The sequence below is a fragment of the Taudactylus pleione genome, unplaced genomic scaffold (assembly GCF_031769625.1).
Source record: "Taudactylus pleione unplaced genomic scaffold, aTauple2 ptg000391l, whole genome shotgun sequence".
NCBI lineage: Eukaryota > Metazoa > Chordata > Amphibia > Anura > Myobatrachidae > Taudactylus > Taudactylus pleione.
This window is the reverse complement of record NW_028284792.1, coordinates 7,610,890-7,633,721: the sequence shown is the minus strand read 5'-3', so window position 1 is coordinate 7,633,721 and position 22,832 is coordinate 7,610,890. Positions and strand designations below refer to the sequence as shown.

Here is a 22,832-nt window from a genome sequence, read left to right as displayed (position 1 = left end):
ATTAAACAGCTCTATTCTGCTGGGCATCAAATTACCCTGGTCTACCTTAAAACTAGTGACGTCAATGGGCCGTGGGAATGAACCACGATCACGTGACGCTGAAGCCGGCGGCGGCCATGATGGAAAAGGAGCTGGACGGAATCTGCGTGTTGGCACAAAATAGCAATAAATTCTGTACTGTAGCCAGTAAGTGACGTAACAATGCCCACTACGTGCGCAGCCTTTGGGTGCACCAACAACTCTAAAAGAGACAACCGGGTAACTTTTCATAGGTATGTGACACAAGAACTGAGAGTTTACCAGGTTACCACATTTTCAATAAAACATGCATGAAAAACCCATTATAGTTATACAGGGGTCTATATTTACTAAGCAGTGTTAGGAGACAGTGAAAAGTGATAAGAAAGTGATAAGGTGCCAGCCAATCAGCTCCCAACTGTCATTTTTCAAACACAGCCTGTGAGATGACAGTTGGGAGCTGATTGGCTGGCACCTTATCACTTTCTGATCACTCTTCACTCTGTCTCCTAACACTGCTTAGTAAATATACCACATAGACAGTGTATACAGCTCAATTTGGATAATATTAACCTGATATTAAAGGGTAGAGGTATTAAGCCTTGGAGAGAGATAATGTACCAACCAATCTGCTCCTGTCACTTTACAGGCTGTGTTTGAAAAATGACAGCTAAGAGCTGATTGGTTTGTACTGTATCTCCAATGCTTAGTACATCTGCCCCTCCCAGTGGCATAAGTTCATCCCAGACGCCCGGTGGCAAGTTATCATTTCGTGCCCCCCATAGTTTCCCAAACGTCTGCCCCTGGCCCCTCTGTACTGAATTTAATTGAAATAAAATCAAAGACTAAAGCCGCATATCCACATAGCAATTTATACAAGCGGTTGCATATCGTGCATGCATTGGGCAGATTTTGATCGGAAACGACCAGCGATGCTCGTGCTCGCTGGTCGTTTCCGACATCTATCATCGCCCGTACATGCTGGTCAACCTGACAATCTCGTCAGGTTCAGCATGTGTGGGGATAATGGATGTCCCTACACTGACGAGAGAACGTTCAGTGTAAGCACATCAAAGACATGGAAACGACAGCACGATTACAATGTCGTAATCGTGCTGTCGTTTCCATGTCTTTTAGTGCACCATCTCAAAGCTGTGATCTAGGTTATCATAACACGTACAGGGGGAGATGTATCAAACCTTTGACAGTGAAAGCGAAGAAAGATAAAGTATCAACCATTGACGGGCTGATTGGTGTTACTTTATCTCCCTCACAGGCTGTATTTGTGTAAGAATTATATTATGTACACCTAGTAAGAGATCACAGTAAGCTGAATGTCATTTCTAGAGACATTGTTGCTGGGCAGGTGCATTTTTTTTATTCTGGTTTTAAATGTACCCTATAACTATTTTTGCATACATTTATGCATGTAGGATTACAGTGTAGCTTCCCAATGGCTCTTGTATGCCAGTAGACATACATTTTGAAGATATGCATCCAGATATAGTATACACATCTAATAAAGAACATTCACTAGTATATTGACAACATTGATTACAATGGCAGTTTTGCTGTGGCATGAAATAAATAAGGAGGGATTTCATGACAGGGTAAATGTAATCTGCAGATATTGTTTTAGTTGTGTGACTATTTAAACTAGTAATTGAAGAATGGATGAATGTGTAGAATACCCAATAGATCACATACAGCAGTGTCTACACAGCACAGTTGCCATCATTTGTAGGAACATTACCATGGACACAAAGCTGGCGAGGAAACACATTTAAGCATGCCACACACCATGAGGTCTGGAGAGTCTATGCACTACATCGCCCTATTTATTTACTTTACTGAAATTACATTTTGTGAGTCTAAAGTCTAGAGAGGGAAATGAGAAAATTGTTACCATTAACTACCATCACCATTTATTTGAGAATAGACTGCAAAAAGACAACATGCCAGAAGTTATATGGTGATACTCCTTCCTTCCACTGGTATCTTTGAGACACGTCCCAAGCTGCTCCTGAAAAATATAGAGCAACAACATGGGAGAGAGGGGACATTTTTCCAAAATAAACATCAGCAGTTGTCTAGTGTCGTCAGCCAGGTTTTAGCTTTACTGCCGGCTGGATGACAGACTCCTTCACTGGTGGGGACTAAAGCGGTACATCTTCATCCGGGCAATGGATAATATTACCGGCCACATTATAGACATCTCCGCTGGTGGTCCACGTTATATGCCGCTAGGGACAGTGAATGTAAGAGGGGCCCCGGTATCACACTGACATCTGTCCCTCCCAATGAATTGGAGCACAAGCTAAACAATCTATAAGCCTATAGTCATCTGATATACCCGGACATCGAGCCCTATACATGGACCGTTGCTGCTGGCTCTATCAGGGTTTGTGAGTATTATCATAAGTGGACACTCCAATCTCGGATTGCAGGAGGGGCTGTAAGTTATGACTCATTCCTAATATATATGATCATAAGTTCGTGATTGTTACCTTTCACTTTACACTTACAAAAGGAGGCTGATACATAACAGGCATTAAATACGTTTTACCACCTTAGTGGTTGGACTCATTATATACAGCCGGAGACTCTTGGTACATTTTCAAAGAGACTGTTTCTGGAACATTATAAAGGAATTCATTGAGTGAAAGAGGTCTGCAACTGTTTTGTTATTCTATTTTTATTTTATTTGATATAATTTGCTAATTACTTAGTTCATTGTGAATGATATGCGTTACTTTTTATTAATAGGCTTTTTAAGGTTAAATTAAACGTATTTAAGAATTGACACATCTGCCTTTTATTCTGTTTTGATACATTTACTAATTTGTGTGAATTCAACATTAGCCATCGAGATTGTTAACACTGAGCGGATGCGCAGACTATTTTTGTGCGTGTGTGTGTATATATATATATATATATATATATATATATATATATACACACACACACACACATATGCATACACACATATATCCATGCAGCTCTTATTGCAAATTAACACAGAATTTGTATACAGTCTGCCGCAACCTTATATTTAACCCCTTAAATGGAAGTTCTTACCATTAGGTACACAGCGCCAGGAATTTTGCCACTTGATATCTTGGTTATATTTGCCTAAACAGCTGCTTTTGTCCTTTTTTGTCCAGGTAAAGGTGGGAGCGTGGCCTAATCGCTAGAGGCGTGGCCATGCACCCTTGACAAAAAAATAATAAAAATCACTTTTGCAGTGGCACTGCACGCTGGGGAGGGGGGCACTTACCCCTCCCCAGCCCGGCGCTAAGCGGGGATGGGGGGAGCGATCACACTGATAGGGGTTTGCTCCGGCTGCTGCAGCAGCCACGAGCAGCCTCGCACTGCAGCCCAGCACAAGCTGTGTGTGTGCTGAGCTGCTGTGAGGGATGGGGGGTTTGCGATGCCGGTTCCAGGCCCCTCTAGCAAGCCCGGGCAAACTGTACACGCTGCCCCCCCTCACAGCACCCATGTTTGTGAGCAAATGCTGATTGTCATTTGCTCCCATGCATTACCAGATTTTCATTCCAACCAACTAGTAGGATGGTTGGAAGAAAGTTGGTCTGGTGTATGGCCAGCTTTAGTGTAAAGGTGAGTATCCACTAATAGACATAGAATCGAGAGCACGATTACGACATTGTAATCGTGCTGTCGTTTCTATGTCTGATGTGCCTACACTGAACGTTCAGTTGTAGGCACATCCACCATCCCCGTACATGCTGAACCTGACTTGATCGTCAGGTTGACCAGCATGTACTGGTGATGATAGATTGCAAAAAAAATGACCAGCGGGCTCGGGCACCGCTGGTCGTTTTTGACATCTACCTGACCAATTTGTGAACGATTTGCGGGCGATTAAAAGCTATTGAACGATAACGATGTCGTTATCGTTCTGTTTAATCGCCTAATGGATACGCACCTTTAGACATTTCTGTGATACCTATTGTAAAGTCTCAAAGGGATCAGATATTAAGGTGTCCAGGACAATATTGCAATCCCGAGGTGCAACAAACAGTTTAAGACTAGGATTGTTTACTGCTTGGAAAAAATAAATAGAAATAAAATGCTGAAATGCTAGTCTAGTGTTCAGAAAGTACTAAGCACAGATATATGAACCAATGGCGTAATAAGGACCCTTGTACAAGACATCTTGATGCAAAAATCAAGAATATGCTTAATGCTAACAATAGTAAGATTCTCCAATTTGGACTTGAGCGACAAAGTGAATGTTTATTGCAAGATCTGGAAGACAAACAAGTCTTGTTTTCTTGGTTGAAGAAGTATTTCAGTCACCTTATCAGAGACTTCCCTTGCACTTTGACAGTGATCAACTAATATGTCATTAAAGAGAGGGCACCTATATTTTTTATATGCAGCCTGGTCCCTGAGGAAACAATGTCTAAGCCAAAGGAAGTTCTTGGAGTACTTCCCAAGCTATTGTTCCGATCTGTTGCCAACAAAACTATTTAGGCAAGCCAAAACTTAGTCGAGAATTTTAACAACTTCGTTGTACAATACTTAGATTATCTCAGCAGATATCTGATCCATCTATATGACTGTTATGCTATTGTCTTTGCATATCCTGTTGTCTTCTGATCTCATCTCCAGTCTGGTTGCAGTTACGTAGTTACGTTTTACTCTGTAGCCACGCGAGCAGATCCAGCTGAAGATTCCGATTAAGCAACCTTGCCCAGGTAAGTCACAGACTGGACTCCCTTTTCTTGACACCAGCCATGCAAAAATACTAGCAACTTGGTGAAAGTCCTTGGAGATGTAGGCAGGAGAAATTTAAAAAAAAAAATAGTTTTCTTGCTTCCATAAAGATAAAGTATGCTAACTTCTCAGATTTCCACACAATCTTGAGTGAGAAATGTCCAGACTTCTGCATAATTTGAAATTCTACTACCCACAGAACTAATTGGAGGTTGAACCAGAAAACAGTCAGCGATAAGGCATTAGACTGTTTTTCAGGCTGATGGCTCTTGTGCTTCCTTAAAGTGCTGTTGTAAGGAAGAGAAAAGGGAAACCTTCTTCTCCGGTACAATTTAAATAAGTTTTGACCTGGTAAACCTTTTGAATTGTATCAAGTTTACGCCCTTTGAGAATTATGAAGGGACACTATATTCCTCAGCCCAAAGGCTTGTCACATGATCCACAAAAACAGTGATGAGACTTGCTTCTTTTCTTCCCATCAACGGGCTCTAAAAGAGTACGGAAAAGACAGAATAATAAACTGTAGAAAGCACCCCTAAATTAGGAGCTTACTTAGCATGAGTGCTCTTCTGCTTCCTAAGGATGGGGGTTCACTTTCCATTACAGAACAATATATTTCACAGAGAGTGCCTCTGAAGTGTGCTGGGAACAGCAAAATCTGTTCCGGTGTTCCCATGCCATTTTGAGTCTCAAGCTGTCCTGTGCCTTCTGACCGGGAAGTAACACTTTGTGACACCCACCGTGAAGGCCCCACAATAAACACCATTGTAGCAAAGTGTGTCCATAGGGAGTCACAACTATGACTGTGTACTCAAAAGGTGCATCACAGGGACCCTCCATAAAAAAAAAAAAGTTAGCCAACAAATCGAATAAGACAAACCACTCCACTGCTATTCAGCTAAAACACATAGGAAGGAGTCAATACAGTATTTCTGATGAGTGTATTCTTCTGCTATCTGACCATGAGTGTTTACCTAAATTTTGTCAAAATTCATGAGGATGATCCTCAAGTGTTGTAGACAATGATATATGGAGAGGTGAGTCAGCCTGGACCCAGTTATGTGTGTAGAAATGCTAACACTGTATTACACTGTTAGAACCTCAAGCATGGCTGTGAGAGGTGCACTGCTCGGCCGGAATAGTGAGAGATGGGTGTGCGGCGAGGCCACACTGGCATGCACTATGGGGCATGCTCAGAAATTAATGCCAGGGCTGATCTGGAGCCCCAGTCCGTCCTTGGTGCCATGGCTTATACATGCTTAGATCTGACAGAACTTTGTTAAGTTATCATTATAGAAGGAACTATGAATCCTTCGTTATAGCAGAGGATTCTACAGGAAAATGTGAGGCCTCCCTTTCATAAGTGTATTGAAGTCAGGCATCAAGAATCAAAGAAAGATTTAAGTGATTTAGAATGAGGTTTCACCTAAGCCAGAATAAGTATATCACAAGTGTATGGAGAATGGAGTGCCATGCAAAGAACGTCCAGCCAATGACAGTTCTGTGGTTAGGAGGAGATTGAATGATAAAAGGATTACATACACTGATACTGCGTGTGCACAGTGACTACTACCTAAAGTCAATCAGCTAACATAATACAACTCTGGAGCTGAAGAAAGGCATCAAAACACAAAACTTAGAACACCTCATCAGTGGGCATATTTTACCTACCATTCCAATTATATTCTCCTTTTGTGAGCAAAAATAATAAGGTTCAATAGAAAATCACTGGAAACCGATTGGATTAAATTAGAGTTATGGTAGACTTACCTAGATAACGCCTTTTCTTCGAGGTCCACAGGGATACCATGGGGATATTATGGTTGAAAACTAGGCACCAAACAGTTAAAGCTTCAGGTCCCAGGATGCTTCAGAGTCCTCCATATATACCACGCCCCTAGCCATAGGACTTCAGTTTAGTTAACAAGACTCAAGGCAGGAGAAGGAAAGAAGAGAAGGAAGAACAATCATACACCAGAAACACTCTTACACAAAATGAGGGAATCTTTGACCAAAAAAAAAAATAAATATCCAATGCAGCCAGGTGCCTTGTGGACCCTATGGACCTCGAAGAAAGGAGTTATCTTGGCAAGTCTACCGTAACTCATTTTTCTTCTGCAGGGTCCATAGGGATACCATGGGAATGTCCTAAAGCAGTTCCCCTAGGGTGGGGGACACTCCTGAGCAGAAAGGAGAACTCGTCATCCAAAGGAAGCATCCTGAGAGGCAAAAGTATCAAAGGCATAAAACCTCAGAAAAGTGTGGACAGAAGACCACGTGGCAGCCTTGCACAATTGTTCAGCAGAGGCACCATGACTGACTGCCCATGACGGCCCTACAACAGGCCGAGTAGATTGTGCTGTCACCGTGCTTGGGACAGGAAGATCAGCTTGTGTGCACACCTAAGAGAGAGTCATGCGTAAACCATCTCGCCAGAGTCTGCTTATTAGCTGGCCATCCTCGTTTGTGAAAACCATATAATACAAAAAGACAATCTGATTTTCGAACAGTTTGTACGCTCCACCTCCATGGAGGCTTCACCTACAGAAAGGTCTGGAGCCTGAAAAGCTGGAACAACAATTTCTTCATTAACATGAAAAGAGGACAGTACCTTAGGAAGGTAACCCTTCCTTGTACAAAGTACAGCTTTATCCTGGTGAAAAAAAAAAAAAAAAGGAGCGACAAGAAAGCCCTGCCAAATCAGAGAGACTGCAAGCAGAAGAAATAGCAAGAAGAAAGTGTCTTCGCTGTCAACCACTTCAAATCTTCAGAGTCTAAAGGTTCAAATGGGGAAGCTTGTAACCCTTTAAGAACCAAAGATAAATCCCACGGTGCTACCAGTGGAACAAGAGGAGGCTGAACTTGCAGGACTCTTGGAAAAAAAAGTAACATCTGGTAATGAAGCAATCTTCTTCTGGAACTAGACTGACAGTGCAGAAACCTGCACTCTCAAAGGGGCCAGGCAGAGACCATTGTCCAACCCTGCCTCCAAAAAAGCTGGTATCCTTAGGATCATATTCCTTATGAGAACACCATTGACCAAAAGAATGCCAAACTGTAATAGATGTGAGCAGAAGCAGGCTTCCGTGCTCTAAGCATCGTTTGAATTACAGAACTGGAAAATCCCTTCACTTTTAGGGTGGAAGATTCAAGAGCAACGCCGTCAAAGCCAGACAGGGCAAGTCCGGATGTCGGCAGGGACCCTGCGTTAGCAGATCCGGCCACCAAGAAAGGTTACGGACTGCCTACTGATAGATTTTGTATGTTGGTGAACCAATGATGTCTGGGCCAAGCCGGAGCCACCAGTATTACTGTTCCGCCTTCCTGCTTGAATTTCCCGAAAACTCTTGGGAGCAGGGAAATTGGAGGAAAGAGATACACCAATTTGAAGTCCCATCTTACTGCCAGCGCATCCACAAAAGCTGCTGATGGGTCTCTGGACCTGGCCCTATACCTGGGGACCTTGTGGTTGTGGCATGATGCCACGAGATCTATCTCTGGTAGACCCCATTTGTTTACCAGGAGTTAAAACACTCCTGAATGGAGAGACCACTCTCCTGCATGTATGTCTTGGCAACTTAGGAAGTCTGCTTCCCAATTGAGTACCATCGGAATAAATATTACAGAGATGGCCAGAAGATTACGTTCTGCCCAAATGAGAACCTTTGTCACTTTCTTCATGGCCGCATAACTCCTTGTGCCATGCTGATGATTGAGGAAGGCCACTGTAGTCGCATTGTCGGACTGGATCTAGACAGGCCTGCCCTGGAGCAGGTCCTGTGCCCTGACCAGTGCTTTGTATACTGCTCGCAGTTCCAGAATGTTTATTGGCAGACCACTTTCTCGATCTTTCCATCACTCCTGGAAGGTGTGATTACCTGTCACTGCCCCCCATCCGCGAAGACTGGCGTCCGTGGTGAGACGCACCCAATTTGGAACCCAGAACGGTCGCCCTTTGTTGAGATGCTCCTTTTTTTTGCCACCACAGAAGGGAGTGACGAATCTCTGGAGTGAGAAAGATCATCTGGGACCATATTAAATGATGTCTGTTCCACTTGGAGAGAATCAACCTTTGCAGAGGCCTGCAATGGAACTGAGCATACCCCACAATGTTGAAGGTCGATACCATTGATCCCAGCACCTGCATTGTTGACAGAATGGATACTCTTCGCTTGCATAGCAGCATGTGTATCCGCTTTGATAAGGCCCCAATCTTGTCCTCTGTGCTTGAGAATTTAGAAATGCTCCCAGATGTACCATCTGCTGGGTTGGAGAAAGTGATTTCTTCCAATTGATGATCCAGCCGTGCCTTTATAGGCAGGCTATAGTCCGTTGAAGATGGTTTTGCGAAACCACCAGAGTCCGTGCCAATATCAGAATGTCGTCCATATATGACAGAATTCTGACTCCCTGACGCCTGAGAAGCTGTCATGACTGACATTATTTTGGTAAATACCCGGGGAGCCATAGAAAGGCCAAAAGGGTAGAGCCTGAAATTGGTAATGTTGCTGAAGGACAGCAAATCGTAAAAATTGTTGGTGGGATGGGATAATTGGAATATGCAGATCCGCAACCTAAATATCCAGGGAAAGCATGTAATCTCCCGGCTCCATGGCCAAAATAATTGACCGGAGAGTTTCCATGTGGAATTTGGGAACATGGATAAACCTGTTGACGGTTTTAAGATTCAATACAGGATGATATGCTCCATTCGGCTTCTGGAACAGAAATAGATTTGAGTAATAATCATTGGGACACAGGAACTGGGACTATTACCCCTGCCTGTAGCAGGGAATGAATGGCTTCCTGAAAAGCCAAGGCCTTGTCCACATCTGATGGAGGCCTTGTGGCAAAAAACTTCTGTCGGGGATGTCTCTTGAAAGTGAGGGCATACCCCTGAGAGACCACTTCTTGGACCCAAACATCTGTAGTAGTTTGCTGCCAATAATCTGCAAACTGAAGTTGGCCCCCACCTGGGATACCCCAGGAGGAGGCCCGCTCTATCAGGCCGAAGGCTTGTGTTCCGGCTTAGAAGGTGAACGTCTTGCATTAGTTTGTCGTTTTGACTAATGAAAACTAGTCGGCATAGAAGAAGTCTGTACCTTACCTGTTGCCTGAGGACGGAAGGACTGAAAAGAAACTCTCCTAGCTCTATTAATTGACCTAGATGGCAGACCTGCTAAGTTTGAAGCCGCCAGAGTAGAAATTATATTATCCAACTCTGCTCCAAAAAGTACAGTTTTCCATGAAAAGGTAAAAAACTTCCAGCGCCCTCTTTGATCCTGTATCAGCTTTCCAAGATCTTAACCAAAGGGCCCTGCGTGATACTATGGATGCTGCGGATGCCTTAGAAGCTAAAATTCCAGCATCCACTACACCTCCTCCCAGGTAAGAAGCCACTTCCCGTATGTGGGAGATAATTATAATCTGTTCTCTGGTAGCATTTGGTAGAGAATTTTCCAATGCCTCAATCCATTCTTCCACAGCCTTGGCTACCCAGGGTCTAGCTATAGCCAGACAGGTAATGGCTCCAGATGATGAGAATATTACCTTAAGACAGGCTTCAATCTTTTTATCTGTGAAATCCCTCAGAGAAGATGCTGATGGAATAGGCAATGTAGCATCCAAGGAGGCATAGTGAGAGCCATACAAGCCACATACTGCTTCATTACCTGTGAAAAAAAGGCTACCCAAGGCGGCTCTTGTCCAGGAACATGTAAACTGGACTGGTTAGGTGGCTCTTTGACAGACAACACACAAACCATCCTTAACGTCCTGAGGGGACAAATAAGTCATACATGCTTTACATGAAACCAGCACAGAGGGCTCACCCCTCCTGTATTCCTATATCTTTTGACATGTTCAGTAAAGGAAATACTTGCAATGTTATGTGACAGCATTCACAAATTCTAAATGGAATGTGAAGTACTCAGAGAAAAACCTCCACCTCAGAGGATGGAGAGAAAAAAACAGAGATAGTTCTAATTGACAAGACAGAAATAAGTGTCAATACAGGAGCTAGCAAACAGTCACATACAATGCATATGTAATATAATTACAATCAACAATCAACTCTAGATCAACTACACTAACACAAAGGAATGGTAGGATATAGAGCACTATATACCTTAACCAAGGGAGAGGTATACAGGGAGACTGACCTGAATCCTCCTGAGACCAACAGCTACAAAACCCTTTGTAGGGACTGTGTCTGGGTTGGAGCTGCCGAGGGTAGCGCCTACCTCCCTTAAGCTGCCTTAACCAGCCAGGTAGGCTGGCCTTGTGGCAGCAGAGGCGGGCGTCTGTTGCCGATCCCCGGCGTCAGACATTAAACCCCCGGTGGTGTAGTGAGGACGCAGACAATCCCGGGCCCTGACAGCAGCGGCTTCTGGTGCGTCTGACACCAGAAGTAAGGACTGCCCCGCGCGATTACCCGTTAACGCGGAATCGCTTTACCTGACATCTCCATGCGTCCAGTTGCAGTCCAGGTCGTAGCATTGAGGCAAGCCTGCCGAAATAACCAGCCCAGTTACTGGTGTTGCGGCCCGGCGGAGGTAGATGGAGTCGCAGTATATGCGTCTTAATTCAGACGCTTAGGACTGGCAAACCAATAAAATTAAACAAAGTAAAAGCTTAGGACTGCCAGAGCAGTCCCATTACAAAGGTGCGTCTTGATGCTGCCGCACCAAACTAACTGAAGTGAAGTCCTATGGCTAGGGGCGGGGTAGATATGGAGGACGACCCCAAGGCATCCTGGGAGCTGAAGCTTTAACTGTTTGGTGCCTGGTCTCCAACCAGAATATCCCCACGGTATCCCTGTGGATCTTATGGACGAAATAATGTATATGCCCGGATAACTAGATCATGCTGTTAGGTGGACTAGCTCATGGCTAAACTTGCACGAGTAATAGATCGGTCATGCTAAGTATCAATAGTGCAGGCTTGTGTTCACAGCACACATTGTGTCTCTTGATGGATAAAGAACCCAATTTAAAGTTACAGAATACCTGAACCTGGTTCCACATCCATTTAACACATTTTATGGAATGGAGAAAAATCTTGTTAAAAAGCTTGTACACAAGTTGTGCAAAATGACAATACATTTAGCTCAATGTATTGTTCTCGCCAGTGAACAGAGTTTAATTGTAAGATAACAATTAGCATTGAGACTCATGCTTTAAAGTTTTATTTTGGGAGAGTTTTTTTTTCTATTTTCACAATTTGAGAAGAAACCACTTTTGTTAGCCACCCATGGTAGATGCTATAACTATGGTTTTCTATCCCTGATTACATTCAGTTTTTTGCTACATTTCCTGCACAATCAACAGTGCCTGAACTAAAGTGCATTGCTCCCTAGTGTAAAGAGATGCTCTATGAACACGGATATTTTGACTGATCATTGAAAAAACAAATTAGGAAATATTTTCAGTAGGGTTCAGTGATCTAATACTGCAGGATATATTATGTAACAGACTCCCAGTAAAGGAAATGCACCTGAATTTAAAGCCAATACCACCGTACACAGGGGGAGATGTACTAAGCCTTGGAGAAAGAGTGGAGAGAGATAAAGTACTAACCAATCAGCTCCTGTCATTTTTCAAATACAGCCTGTAAACTGACAGTTGGTGCCCTCTCTCTCCACGGTTTAGTACATCTCCCCCACAGAGTTTTAAGTGTTTTCATTTAGCACATTTTAACTATTGGGCAGACTGAAAGGGTTTAAACTCTAACATTCTTAGAAGTAAGATTTCTAGTGTTCTAATAAATTCCCAAGATCTCCTAATATGAGATCAGTTATATATTCTTATGTTTGAGACTAGATTGACTAAATTATAGTGTGAACTTGTTGTCCTTCATTTTCCCATAATAGATTCCCATTGAATCCAGAAAGGAGAGAAAAATGGCTTAATCTGGTTAACAGAGAAAATTTCTTCCCAGGATTGCATACGTTTTTATGCTCCACACATTTTGAAGAATCATGCTTTGACAGAACAGGACAAACTGTGCGTTTACGAGTAAATGCTGTGCCCACAATATTTATCTACCCTGAACATATGATGGAAAAGGTAAGTGGCAGGACAGAAGCATTTGTGTCAATACAACCAAAAAACTAAAGCTTGTTTTATACCGTTCTCTATAGCAGAACATAACTTATCAAGTGCTGACTATTCTACCTGACATCTAATATGGTCTTTAGGGTTCTTCAAACCCCCCCCACCCCACAAACAGAAGTCGCATGGTGTAAGGTCTGGTGATTGGGGAGATGTCTGGAAATAGCATCAGATGCTATATTTATGTGCTGGCTATTCCACCTGATGTGTGATGTTATGCAATAAAGAATGCTATTCTTCAAATGAAAACTTGATCACCACAAAGAAAGACACTGTAATGCTATTCAATTGACTTGTATTACAATAGCGCCACCTAGTGGCAAAATTTATAACCAACATTTCTTTTCATAAATGGCCAGTGCATCATCTGAAGTACTTGTCCAAATTTCTCTTCATTACGAGCCTTATAACTCACCCCATAGTGTTTTATGTAGGGATGTTTTAACAGATACAATACACACACATTAAAAAATAAAATAAATATATATTTATACACACCTGACCCATTTCAATCTGGCTTTCATCCTCTTTACAGACACTGCCCTCACTAAAGTCTGTAATAATCTTGCTGCCAAATACAAGGGCCATTAGTCTTAGCTCATTCACCTTGACCTCTATGCTGCTTTTGACACTGTGGACCACAAGTCCAAGATTCCGTTCTTGGTCTCCTTCTCTTTCTTTTTATACTTCCTCCCTAGGGGAACGTATCAGCTATTTTGGTATTCAATATCTCTATGCTAATTCCCCAGTCTACCTCTCCTACTCTCACTTCCCCCATTGTCTATTTTCCCCCTAGATGTCCCAACGCTTTCTTAAACTTAGCAGGTCTAAGTGGGAGCTGATCGTTTTTCCACCATTGAGTCCCCTAATGTACTTCAATTTTACTATGCATCAGCAACCTCACTCATGGAACTCCTTCCCAGGGCTATTCAGCATTGTTCTGAATTGAATTGCCCCCAATGTAGTATGCACTTTAGTGAAAGCAAAACCTAAATCACTTGCTTGATGTGTAAAGGGGCCCATTCATCAGCAATCAATTAGGGAAATACCCCATTTTGCAGAGGATTGTGTAAAAATATCTGCAATGTATGGGGTTCACAAATTGATGATTTCAGCCATAAGGTGATTGGAATCTAAGGCTGGGTATATACTAGACTATGTGTACCCCAGCCAGACATCTGCAGGGACGGGAACCAGTGGGGAAGCCGGCATCATCAAGTGCATACACACTTGCCGATGCGGGCAGCAACGGCGGGGGCTATGCTGCATTTGGCAACATGGCCCTCGCTACCGACATCCCCCGTCAGACCTGCATGTAGGTCAGACGGGGGATGTCATTAAAAACCTGTGGGAGCGAGCATAGTCAGCGACAAAGTGGGTACACACTAAACGATTTGTCGTTCCGATGCGTCGGAATTGGCCAAATCGTTTAAAAAAAAAAAAGTCTAGTGTGTACCAAGCACAAGTCAGGTTGTCCAACATGTTGGACAGATCTGCAAAACTTCCTCCCCCCCCCCAAAAAAACCCACCATCTGCATGCATGGTCACAAATTGGTGGTTTGGAGAATTGTGAGATCGGGGGGGAAAAAAAAATGCATAATTGTTTTTGTATGATACATGGGCCCCATAAGTTACGTAGGTCAACTAATATTATTTGAGATTACTTATGTTACAAAAATGCAAGCACACTCTTGTCTGTCAACTAGACTTCCTGTATATTAGGGTTTAAAACTGCTGAATCTCATTGACAAATACAAAAACACTTGTAGACAGCTGGCTATGGGAACAATTACAATGTCTGTGTAGAATTTTGAGAATATTTTTTGTTTCTAAATTAGATTTTTGTTTCAGGTTTAATGGTTATTTACAACACTTGTAACAATGTAAAAAAAAGACCTAGACTGTTAATATGCACAAACATGATGACTGGATCATCACTTCTTATATTCACCCTGCAGGTAGCTCTTATAAAGAGAACAACCATTATAAAGCCAGAAGAGGACCCTTCACCTCAAGGCACTCAGAAACAGACGGACACTCCTTGTGATCACAGCTACGGTCTTCCTAGCCCTGCTGCAATCAAAAGAAAAATCTGGGAGCTTGAGAGGAAACTGGAAATTGCTCACAAGAAAATAAAAATATATCAGCAGAGAGAGAGGAGAGTGAAAAGGAAATACTTACCAGAAATTGGTATTCACCCAGTTTTACATGAGACCAGAGGACATACATCCCATGATATATTAGAGCACCACAGTAAACATAAAAACACATATATAGAGAGGCATTGCCAACAGTGTGGGAAACCCGAGTGCTGCTGTTCCTTGCTTACTAGCTCAGGGAGTCATTCAGACCCGCTAGCGAGCGCAGGGCGCTCGCAAGCGGGTCAATGTTACCCCAATGCGCATGCGCACGACGGAGGCAGCTCCGTCGTGCGCATGCGCGAGACCTGGACAGCGACAGCCAAGCTGTCGCTCCGGTTCTCGCACCAAAGGGGGTGTGCTGTCGATGGTGACTGACAGCACGCCCCCTTTGGTGGGCGTGCCAGGGGCGTGGCTGCCAGATGGAGGCGTTCCCATGGGAACGCCTACCGTCTGGGTCCGGCCCCACTGACATCACTAGTGATGCCAGTGGGAGTGATTTTGCCTCTAATAGAGCCAAAATCACTCCAGGGTTTGCGGACACAGAGACCCTACCGCAGGGTCTCATCACAAGCCCGATGGTGGCGATGGTCTTGACCGTCGCTACCATCTTTTTGGCCGCTCGCATATGCTGTGGGTGGTCACCCACAGCTATGCGAACGGCCAGGAGGCCGCTCCATTTTTAGGTAGGAGGGCACTGATTCAGAGCGAGCGCTCTGGTCAGAGCGTCCGGCTCTGAATCATGCCCTCAGTGTGCTGGTCTTCACTGTGCTGCCACATAAACGCCTCAACAATTGCAAAATCAGGACTAAAGCAGACAGGTTTGGACAATGCAGGTGGATTGCCATTAGCACAGTAACATCAGTAAATGGTTTTGTTTTCTTCATCTGCACATAACAGCTTTGATGGATTACATGGGTAATGTTAAAAGCATAAGCAAAAATTCAAAGCTGACATCTTGTAGAATTAAATGTAGGTTATTCTTTTGTTTACAGAAGTCTGATAAAAGGAGGTACAAACTGAAATAAAGACACTACTGGCACTCAGATGTAAACATCTGAGGAAATGAAAGTTAATTTCTAATAACCACTTAAAAACATTAAGACACTAATGTGCAGTTATGTTAAACAAAAAAAAATAATAAAAAATCTAAAATACTAAATGGAGTAGGTTACTCAATCTTACTGTATGTTTTTTGAAGTATAACTCCAGCCTGAGCAAACAAATATATTCACACTTTCAGGTGGAGTAAAGAAAAACACTACTTCCCTCCAAATGCTGTAACAGTTCTAGCAGATCCTCTATTCATCTTTGGGTGGGTCTTTAGCAAATTCCTAGCAGCATTGTCAAGTCCCTTCCTGGGTTAGCTTCCCATGGCGAGGAATGAGATCCGCCAAAGCAAGCATCAGAGGGGAAGTAAATATTTTCTTCTCAATTTTGCCCAATTCCACCCAAACTAAACTGTTTGATATTAGTAGAACTAAGCTTTGAGCCAAGTTAATGGTTTTCACTTTAATATAAAATATTGTTCTATAGGGGTTAGGTCTGTTTTGTCAACATTGATCATGTAGACACTGATTAAATGTCTACATGATTAAAATGTCAACAAAACAGTCCATATAGTGCAACAGCTTCACCTAAAATACATTCTCCCCCCCCCCCCCCCCCTAACACTATTAGGTGAATATTAATATATGCATACAGGGGACCACAAAAATGCCTCTCAATCTAGAAGCTACAAAATCCAGAGCACTGTGACTCCAAAATATGCACTATCCACTTGTTGCCATTATTTTCATTTATTCTTGTTCAATTGAAACATGCTATACAGCACCATCCTCTACTCAGGCGTAGATACAATTGTTGTTTTTCTTCAACAGCTTCACTTACCTGCACTGGTGGAGACGTTAGGTCCCATGGTCAGCTGATGCTGAGTTTTGGCTGGGAGTCATATGATGCTGTTCTGGCAGTGAGTACGTTACCCCTATCCCTCCTGCACCCCAACACTAATGTTGCCAAATAGGCAGAAATTCAGCATTTCGCATTTTAACCTTTAGCAAGGCTGGGGAACACTGGACAATGGGATTGTAGGTTGGGGCTGGCACCTAAATTAAACTGTAGCTTTAAAAAGTAAGCTCCTTCCCCTTGCAATCCAACAATTCCAGTGTTCTTTAGGTGTTCACAGAGTAGGGCAAGTTTGAAGGGGCCTTGGAAGGGGGGGGTGCACATAGCCGAACCCCCCACAAAGCACACTGCTCTTCGATGAGACTGCCTGGGCCCAGGGATCCGTACACAGTCAGCTTTCTAGGGGTTACCGGTGGATAGTGCGATCCTAAGATGGCGGCCGTTATCTTGCAGGGGCTTCTTGTGGCGGCTCGCCTCCCATACGAGCAGGTGCAGTGTGCGCACTACAGTCTGCCCGTGTGAGTTGAGCTTGACAGGAGTTCCCCCAACAAGGTGAAGTACTGTGTCTCGGGAGTGAAGAACGGAGGGGGCAGACCTTCCAGCGCTGCACTCCCCCTCTCCTGCAGGGTACAGCCACGGATCCTGCCTACAGCAAGGGATGCACGGTGGCCAGGGACTGCTGCATTCTCCTGCACTGCACATGCTTACACAACACCCCTCGCCTGCAGCTTCGGTGTTGGCTCCTGGCAGGCTAAAGTACTGTACATTTATAATTGTATTAACTGCTTATGTAGTAGTTGCCAATGTGAATGTATTAGCTGCCTATATATTAGCAACCTAGGTACATGTGTATTAGCTGCCTAAGTAAATGTTTTCTGCCTGCTATTTGCGTCCGGGAAGAAGCAAACTACAAACCTGCTGTCGGTTGTTACAAGCAAGCTGAACACAGGAGGGAGGCTTCCTGTATTAGTGGCCACAAGCAATGCAGCACAGTAGGTGTAGTGGTTGGAATTGCTGCCTCCCCGTGCAGCAATCTTGGGTTCGCACCCGCCGTGACCCTGTGTGGGGTTTGCATGTTCTCCCTGTGCTTGCATGGGGCACTCCAGTTAGCACAGTTGGGCAATATTTCTCTTGCAGCAAGGCCAGGGAACACTGGACAATAGTATTGTAGGTTGGGGCTAGAGCTGGCACCTAAATTAAACTAGCTTTAAAAGTAAGCTCCTCCCCCTGCAATTCCAATGTTCTTTAGGCGCTCACTTACTGAGGTCTGTGCGCTGCTTGCGGGAGCTGTCAGTTTGCTTGCCAACGTGCAGCAGCGGTGGCGGTATCGGGCATCGCGGGAACCCCCAAAAAGCACTCCGGCCTATGTTGAGACCGCTGGGCCTGGGGCTCTGTGCACACCAACACTATTTTAGGGGGATGGTGTGATTCTAAGATGGCGGCCACCATCTTGCTGAGGCTTTTGCACTTCCCCTCCCATACCAGCAGGGAGAGCATGCGTGCTACAGACTTCCTGCAGGAGTCAGGCCGGACAAGAGCTTTCCCTAACAAGGAGAAGTATTCTGCCCAGGGAGAGTGGAGTTCGGAGGGGTCGGAGCTTCCAGCGCTGCACTGCCCCTCCTGCATGGTACAGCCACACGGAGCCTGCCTACCGCAGGGCATGCACACTTGTTTGTTGGATCCGGTCATTACTTAAGCCTATTCTGGTGTGGGACAACTGTCAGTGGTGATCTTATTGGCAGTGCGACGCGGGACTTCAGCAGCACATGTCCGTCGCGCGGCTGTCTAGTCCCCCCCTGTCCGCACATTTGCTAATTTATTTGTTTACGTGTCAGACTTTTGCCAGCGGCGGCACCCACTGGGGGCGTACAGTTATCCGATCAGGCAGCCTGAGCATTCCATCCCCTGGGGGCAGCTTTTGAACTTCCCTTTGTCCAGTGTTCCCCAGCCTTGCTGCAAGAGAAAATAGGATTTTTGGTCAACTTACTGTTAAATCCTTTTCTCTTAAGCAGGCTGGGGAACACCTACATCACTTCCTCACGCTCAGTCGTGCGAGGTGTTTGGTTCTTGACCGGTCTGTTTGTTGTTCTAACAGTTTCACAGGGTGGCTCTGGCTGCAGCATTTAAAAGGGTAATGTTAAAAATAGACCAGGAGTTTAACATTTTGCACTTTTAAATCCAGATGCCAGAAAAGCAGCTTCGTAAATATACTCCTTATCCGCTGCCGCTTTATCCTACAGGAGACTACCACAGAATTTGTCCTTGGAAGAGTGATCAATGAGCTACTTGTAGTCAAGTCTATGGAAAAATGAGTTATTGTAAAACTTACCTTTGTTAACTCTTCCTTCAAAGTCCATAGGGTCTACAGGGAGACCTTGGGGTGTAGATGTGGTTGAGGACCAGGCACCACGCAGTTAAAGCTTTCAGCTCCCAGGATGCAGCGAGTAGAATGAGCAGTAACTGGAGCCGGTACAGGAAGGCCTGTTTGCGTGTAAGCCTGTGAAATAGTCATGCGAAGCCATCTAGCCAATGTCTGTTTGTTGGCTGGCCATCCCTTGTGAAATCCATAGAGCACAAATAAAGGAGTCTGATTTCCGAAGAGAACTGGTATGGTCCACGTAGACCGAGAGCACGGCCCACATCCAAGGAGGCCTCACCTGCCGATAGGTCTGGTGATTGAAAGGCCGGGACTACAATTTCCTCATTAATGTGGAAATGAATAACTTTAGGAAGGAAACCACGGCAAGTCCGGAGCACAGCACTGTCCTGATGGAATATCAGAAATGGGGAGCGACAGGAGAGCGCCCCTAAATCTGACACCCTTCTGACGGACACCATAGCAAGAAAAAAAAAAAAAAAAAAGTCTTCGCTGTGAGACACTTGAGTTCCACAGATTCCAGGTGTTCAAACAGAGGACACTGGGAGGGCATGAAGAACTACTGACAAATCCCATGGAGGGACAGAGGGAGGTTGTATACAAAGGACACCCTGGAGGAAGATGTGGACATCAGATAGTGGAGCAAGTCTGCGCTGGAACCAAATGGAGAGAGCAGAGGCCTGCACTTTCAGTGAGGCAAGGCGGAGTCCAATGTCCAATCCAGCTTGAAGGAAGGCCTGTGGAACTCCTAAACACTTGAGGGTCGTAGCTTCTGGTACGACACCATTGGAAATATGTATGCCACACTATGTGGTAGATCCGAGCAGAGGTTGGCTTACACGCTTTGAGCATAGTTTTGACCACAGAGCTAGAGAATCATTTGGACCTTTGACGGCGTGGCTCTTGAGACATCCCTCCCAAGATAGATGACTCAGGTCCCGGTACAGGCAAGGACGTTGAGGCAGCAGGAAAGGAGTGTCGATGGAGAGACTCAGAAGATCTGAGTACCAATGACATCTGGTCCAAGCTGGAGCCACCAGCAGGAGAGTGCCTCAGTCTTGTTTGAACTTCCGAAGAACTCGAGGAAGAAGAGTGACTAGAGATAATAGCTACGCAAACTGGAAGGTCCACTTCATATACTATGCGTCACCGAAGGTTGCCTCAGCATACCTTGTTCTGGACCCGTACACACCGGCAGTTTGATTGTGTTGGGAGGCCATGAGGTCCATCTCTGGAGGGCCCCATCTGCTCACTAGGAGTTGAAAAACCTCTGGGTGAAGAGACCATTGCCTGGTGTGCACATCGTGATGGCTGAGGAAGTCCACTTCCCAATTGAGAGCCCCCGGAATGAACACCGCAGAGCTAGCCGGGCGCTGACCCTCAGCCCATGTCAGAATGCGTGATACTTCTGTCATTGCTCGAAGGTGGATACCATGGATCCCAGAACCTGCATTGCTGAGTGGATTGCAACTTGGTGACACTGGAGGAATCTGTGCACTCGTAGTTGAAGTGAGATCTTGTCTGATGTCAGAAAAATTCTCTGATCCTGAGAATCTAGCAGGGCTCCCACATGAATCATTCTTTGTGAAGGATTCAGGGAGACTTTTTCCAGTTGCCACCAAGAAAGACGCACCTCCGGAGAGAGCACTATTGTCTGAGCTTTGATCTGGTGGGGCAATCCGTTCCATCTGGAGGGGATCAGCCCCTGCAGATGCCTGGAATGAAATGGAGCATATTCCACCATGTCGAAGGTGGACCCCATGGATCCCAGAACCTGCATCGCCGAGGGAATTGACAACCGGCGACTGTGGAGGCATCTGCGTATTCGTAGTTGTAATGTGGAGATCTTGTCTGAATTCAGAAAGATTCTCTGCTGTTGAGATTCCAGTAGGGCCCCTAGATGAATCATCCTCTGAGGGATTCAGGGAGGACTTTTTCCAATTGATTAACCACCCGTGCACCTGTAGAAAGGCAATTGTCATTTGCAGGTGGTAGCACTTCTGGAGAGCCTGCCAAGAGTTCGTCGTCCAGGTTTGGTAGTAGCCGGATACCCCGATACCGCAGATGGGCCGCCATGATAGCCATAACTTTGGTAAACACCCTTGGAGCTGTGGACAGCCAAAGGGTAGGGTCCGGAACTGGAAATGTTACTGTAGTATAGCAAACCGGAGATAACACTGGTGAGAGGGCGTTAGAGACATGTAGGTATGCATCCTGAATATCCAGTGATACCATAAAATCCCATAAAAATATGAGATATGGTAAGAACTTACCCTTGTTATCTCTATTTCTACGAAGTCCATAGGGTTCCACAGGATACCTTGGGGTATAGGTGTGACGTCAGTCGCAGGGCACCAAAGAGTTAAGCTTTCAGCCTCCCAGGATGCACTAGGTCCCCCTCCTATACCCCGCCCCCGGGCCAAGGCACCTCAGTTAGTTACCAAGCCATAGGCCGGAGGAGGAGAAGGAAGAGAGAGAACAAAGATCTGGACACATACAAGAATCACATTCTCACCAGAGGGAGACGGAAAACCGGTGACCAGAGCAAAGCCCATCTGCAGCACAGGTGCGACAGGGCGGGAGTCCTGTGGAACCCTATGGACTTCGTAGAAATAGAGATAACAAGGGTAAGTTCTTACCATATCTCATATTTTCTACTTCAGGGTCCATAGGGTATCCACAGGATACCTTGGGGATGTCCCAAAGCAGTATCCTTTAAGGGTGGGGACGCTCCTGTGCAGAAAGGAGAATCCGCCGCCCGAAGGAAGCATCCTGAGAGGCGAAGGTGTCAAACCTGTAATACCTCACGAAGGTATGGACAGAAGACCACGTAGCAGCCTTGCAGATCTGAACTGCCGAGGCACCACGTCGAGCTGCCCACGAAGGACCCACAGACCTAGTGGAATGAGCCTTCAGAGAAGGAGGGACCGGTAGGCCTTCATGAAGATAAGCTTCAGAAATAGCCATACGGATCCAGGCTGCCAAAGTTTGCTTTGAAGCAGGCCAACCCTTTTTACAGAAGCCATAGAGGACAACAAAGCGTCCGACTTCCTAAACAAAGAAGTGCGGTCAACATAAGTCCTTAAGGCCCGCACAACATCCAAAGAGGCCTCACCCACGGAAAGACCCGGTGAGTTAAAGGCCGGAACAACTATTTCCTCGTTAACATGAAACTGGGAAACAACTTTGGGAAGAAACTCGGGCCGAGTGCGGAGCACTGCCCTATTCCCATGAAAAACCAAGAAAGGGGGTCTACAAGAAAGAGCCCCTAACTCAGAAACACGTCTGGCTGAAGCAACGGCCAGAAGGAAAACAGTCTTAGCTGTTAGCCATTTAATATCCACTGAGCCCAGTGGTTCAAACGGCAGTCCTTGGAGAGCCCTCAGGACCACAGCCAAATCCCAAGGCGCCACAGGTGGAACAAAGGGCGGCTGAATACGGAGAACACCTTGCATAAAGGTGCGCACATCCGGGATTGTAGCAATCCTACGGTGAAACCAGACAGATAGGGCCGAAACCTGTACCTTCAAAGAAGCAAGGCGA

The 22,832-nt window shown here is 45.1% G+C and overlaps 1 protein-coding gene across 1 annotated transcript; it reads left to right on the top strand.

The window, feature by feature from the left end:
- The first annotated feature begins 117 nt into the window (after positions 1–117).
- On the top strand, positions 118–19,224 carry LOC148507559 (THAP domain-containing protein 2-like). The gene is made up of 5 exons (XM_088445885.1): positions 118–272; positions 12,629–12,824; positions 14,828–15,226; positions 16,003–16,019; positions 19,095–19,224. The coding sequence occupies exons 1-5, from the start codon at positions 202–204 to the stop codon at positions 19,222–19,224; spliced, it is 813 nt and encodes a 270-aa protein (XP_088302011.1). The 5' UTR covers positions 118–201.
- Positions 19,225–22,832: the final 3,608 nt, after the last annotated feature.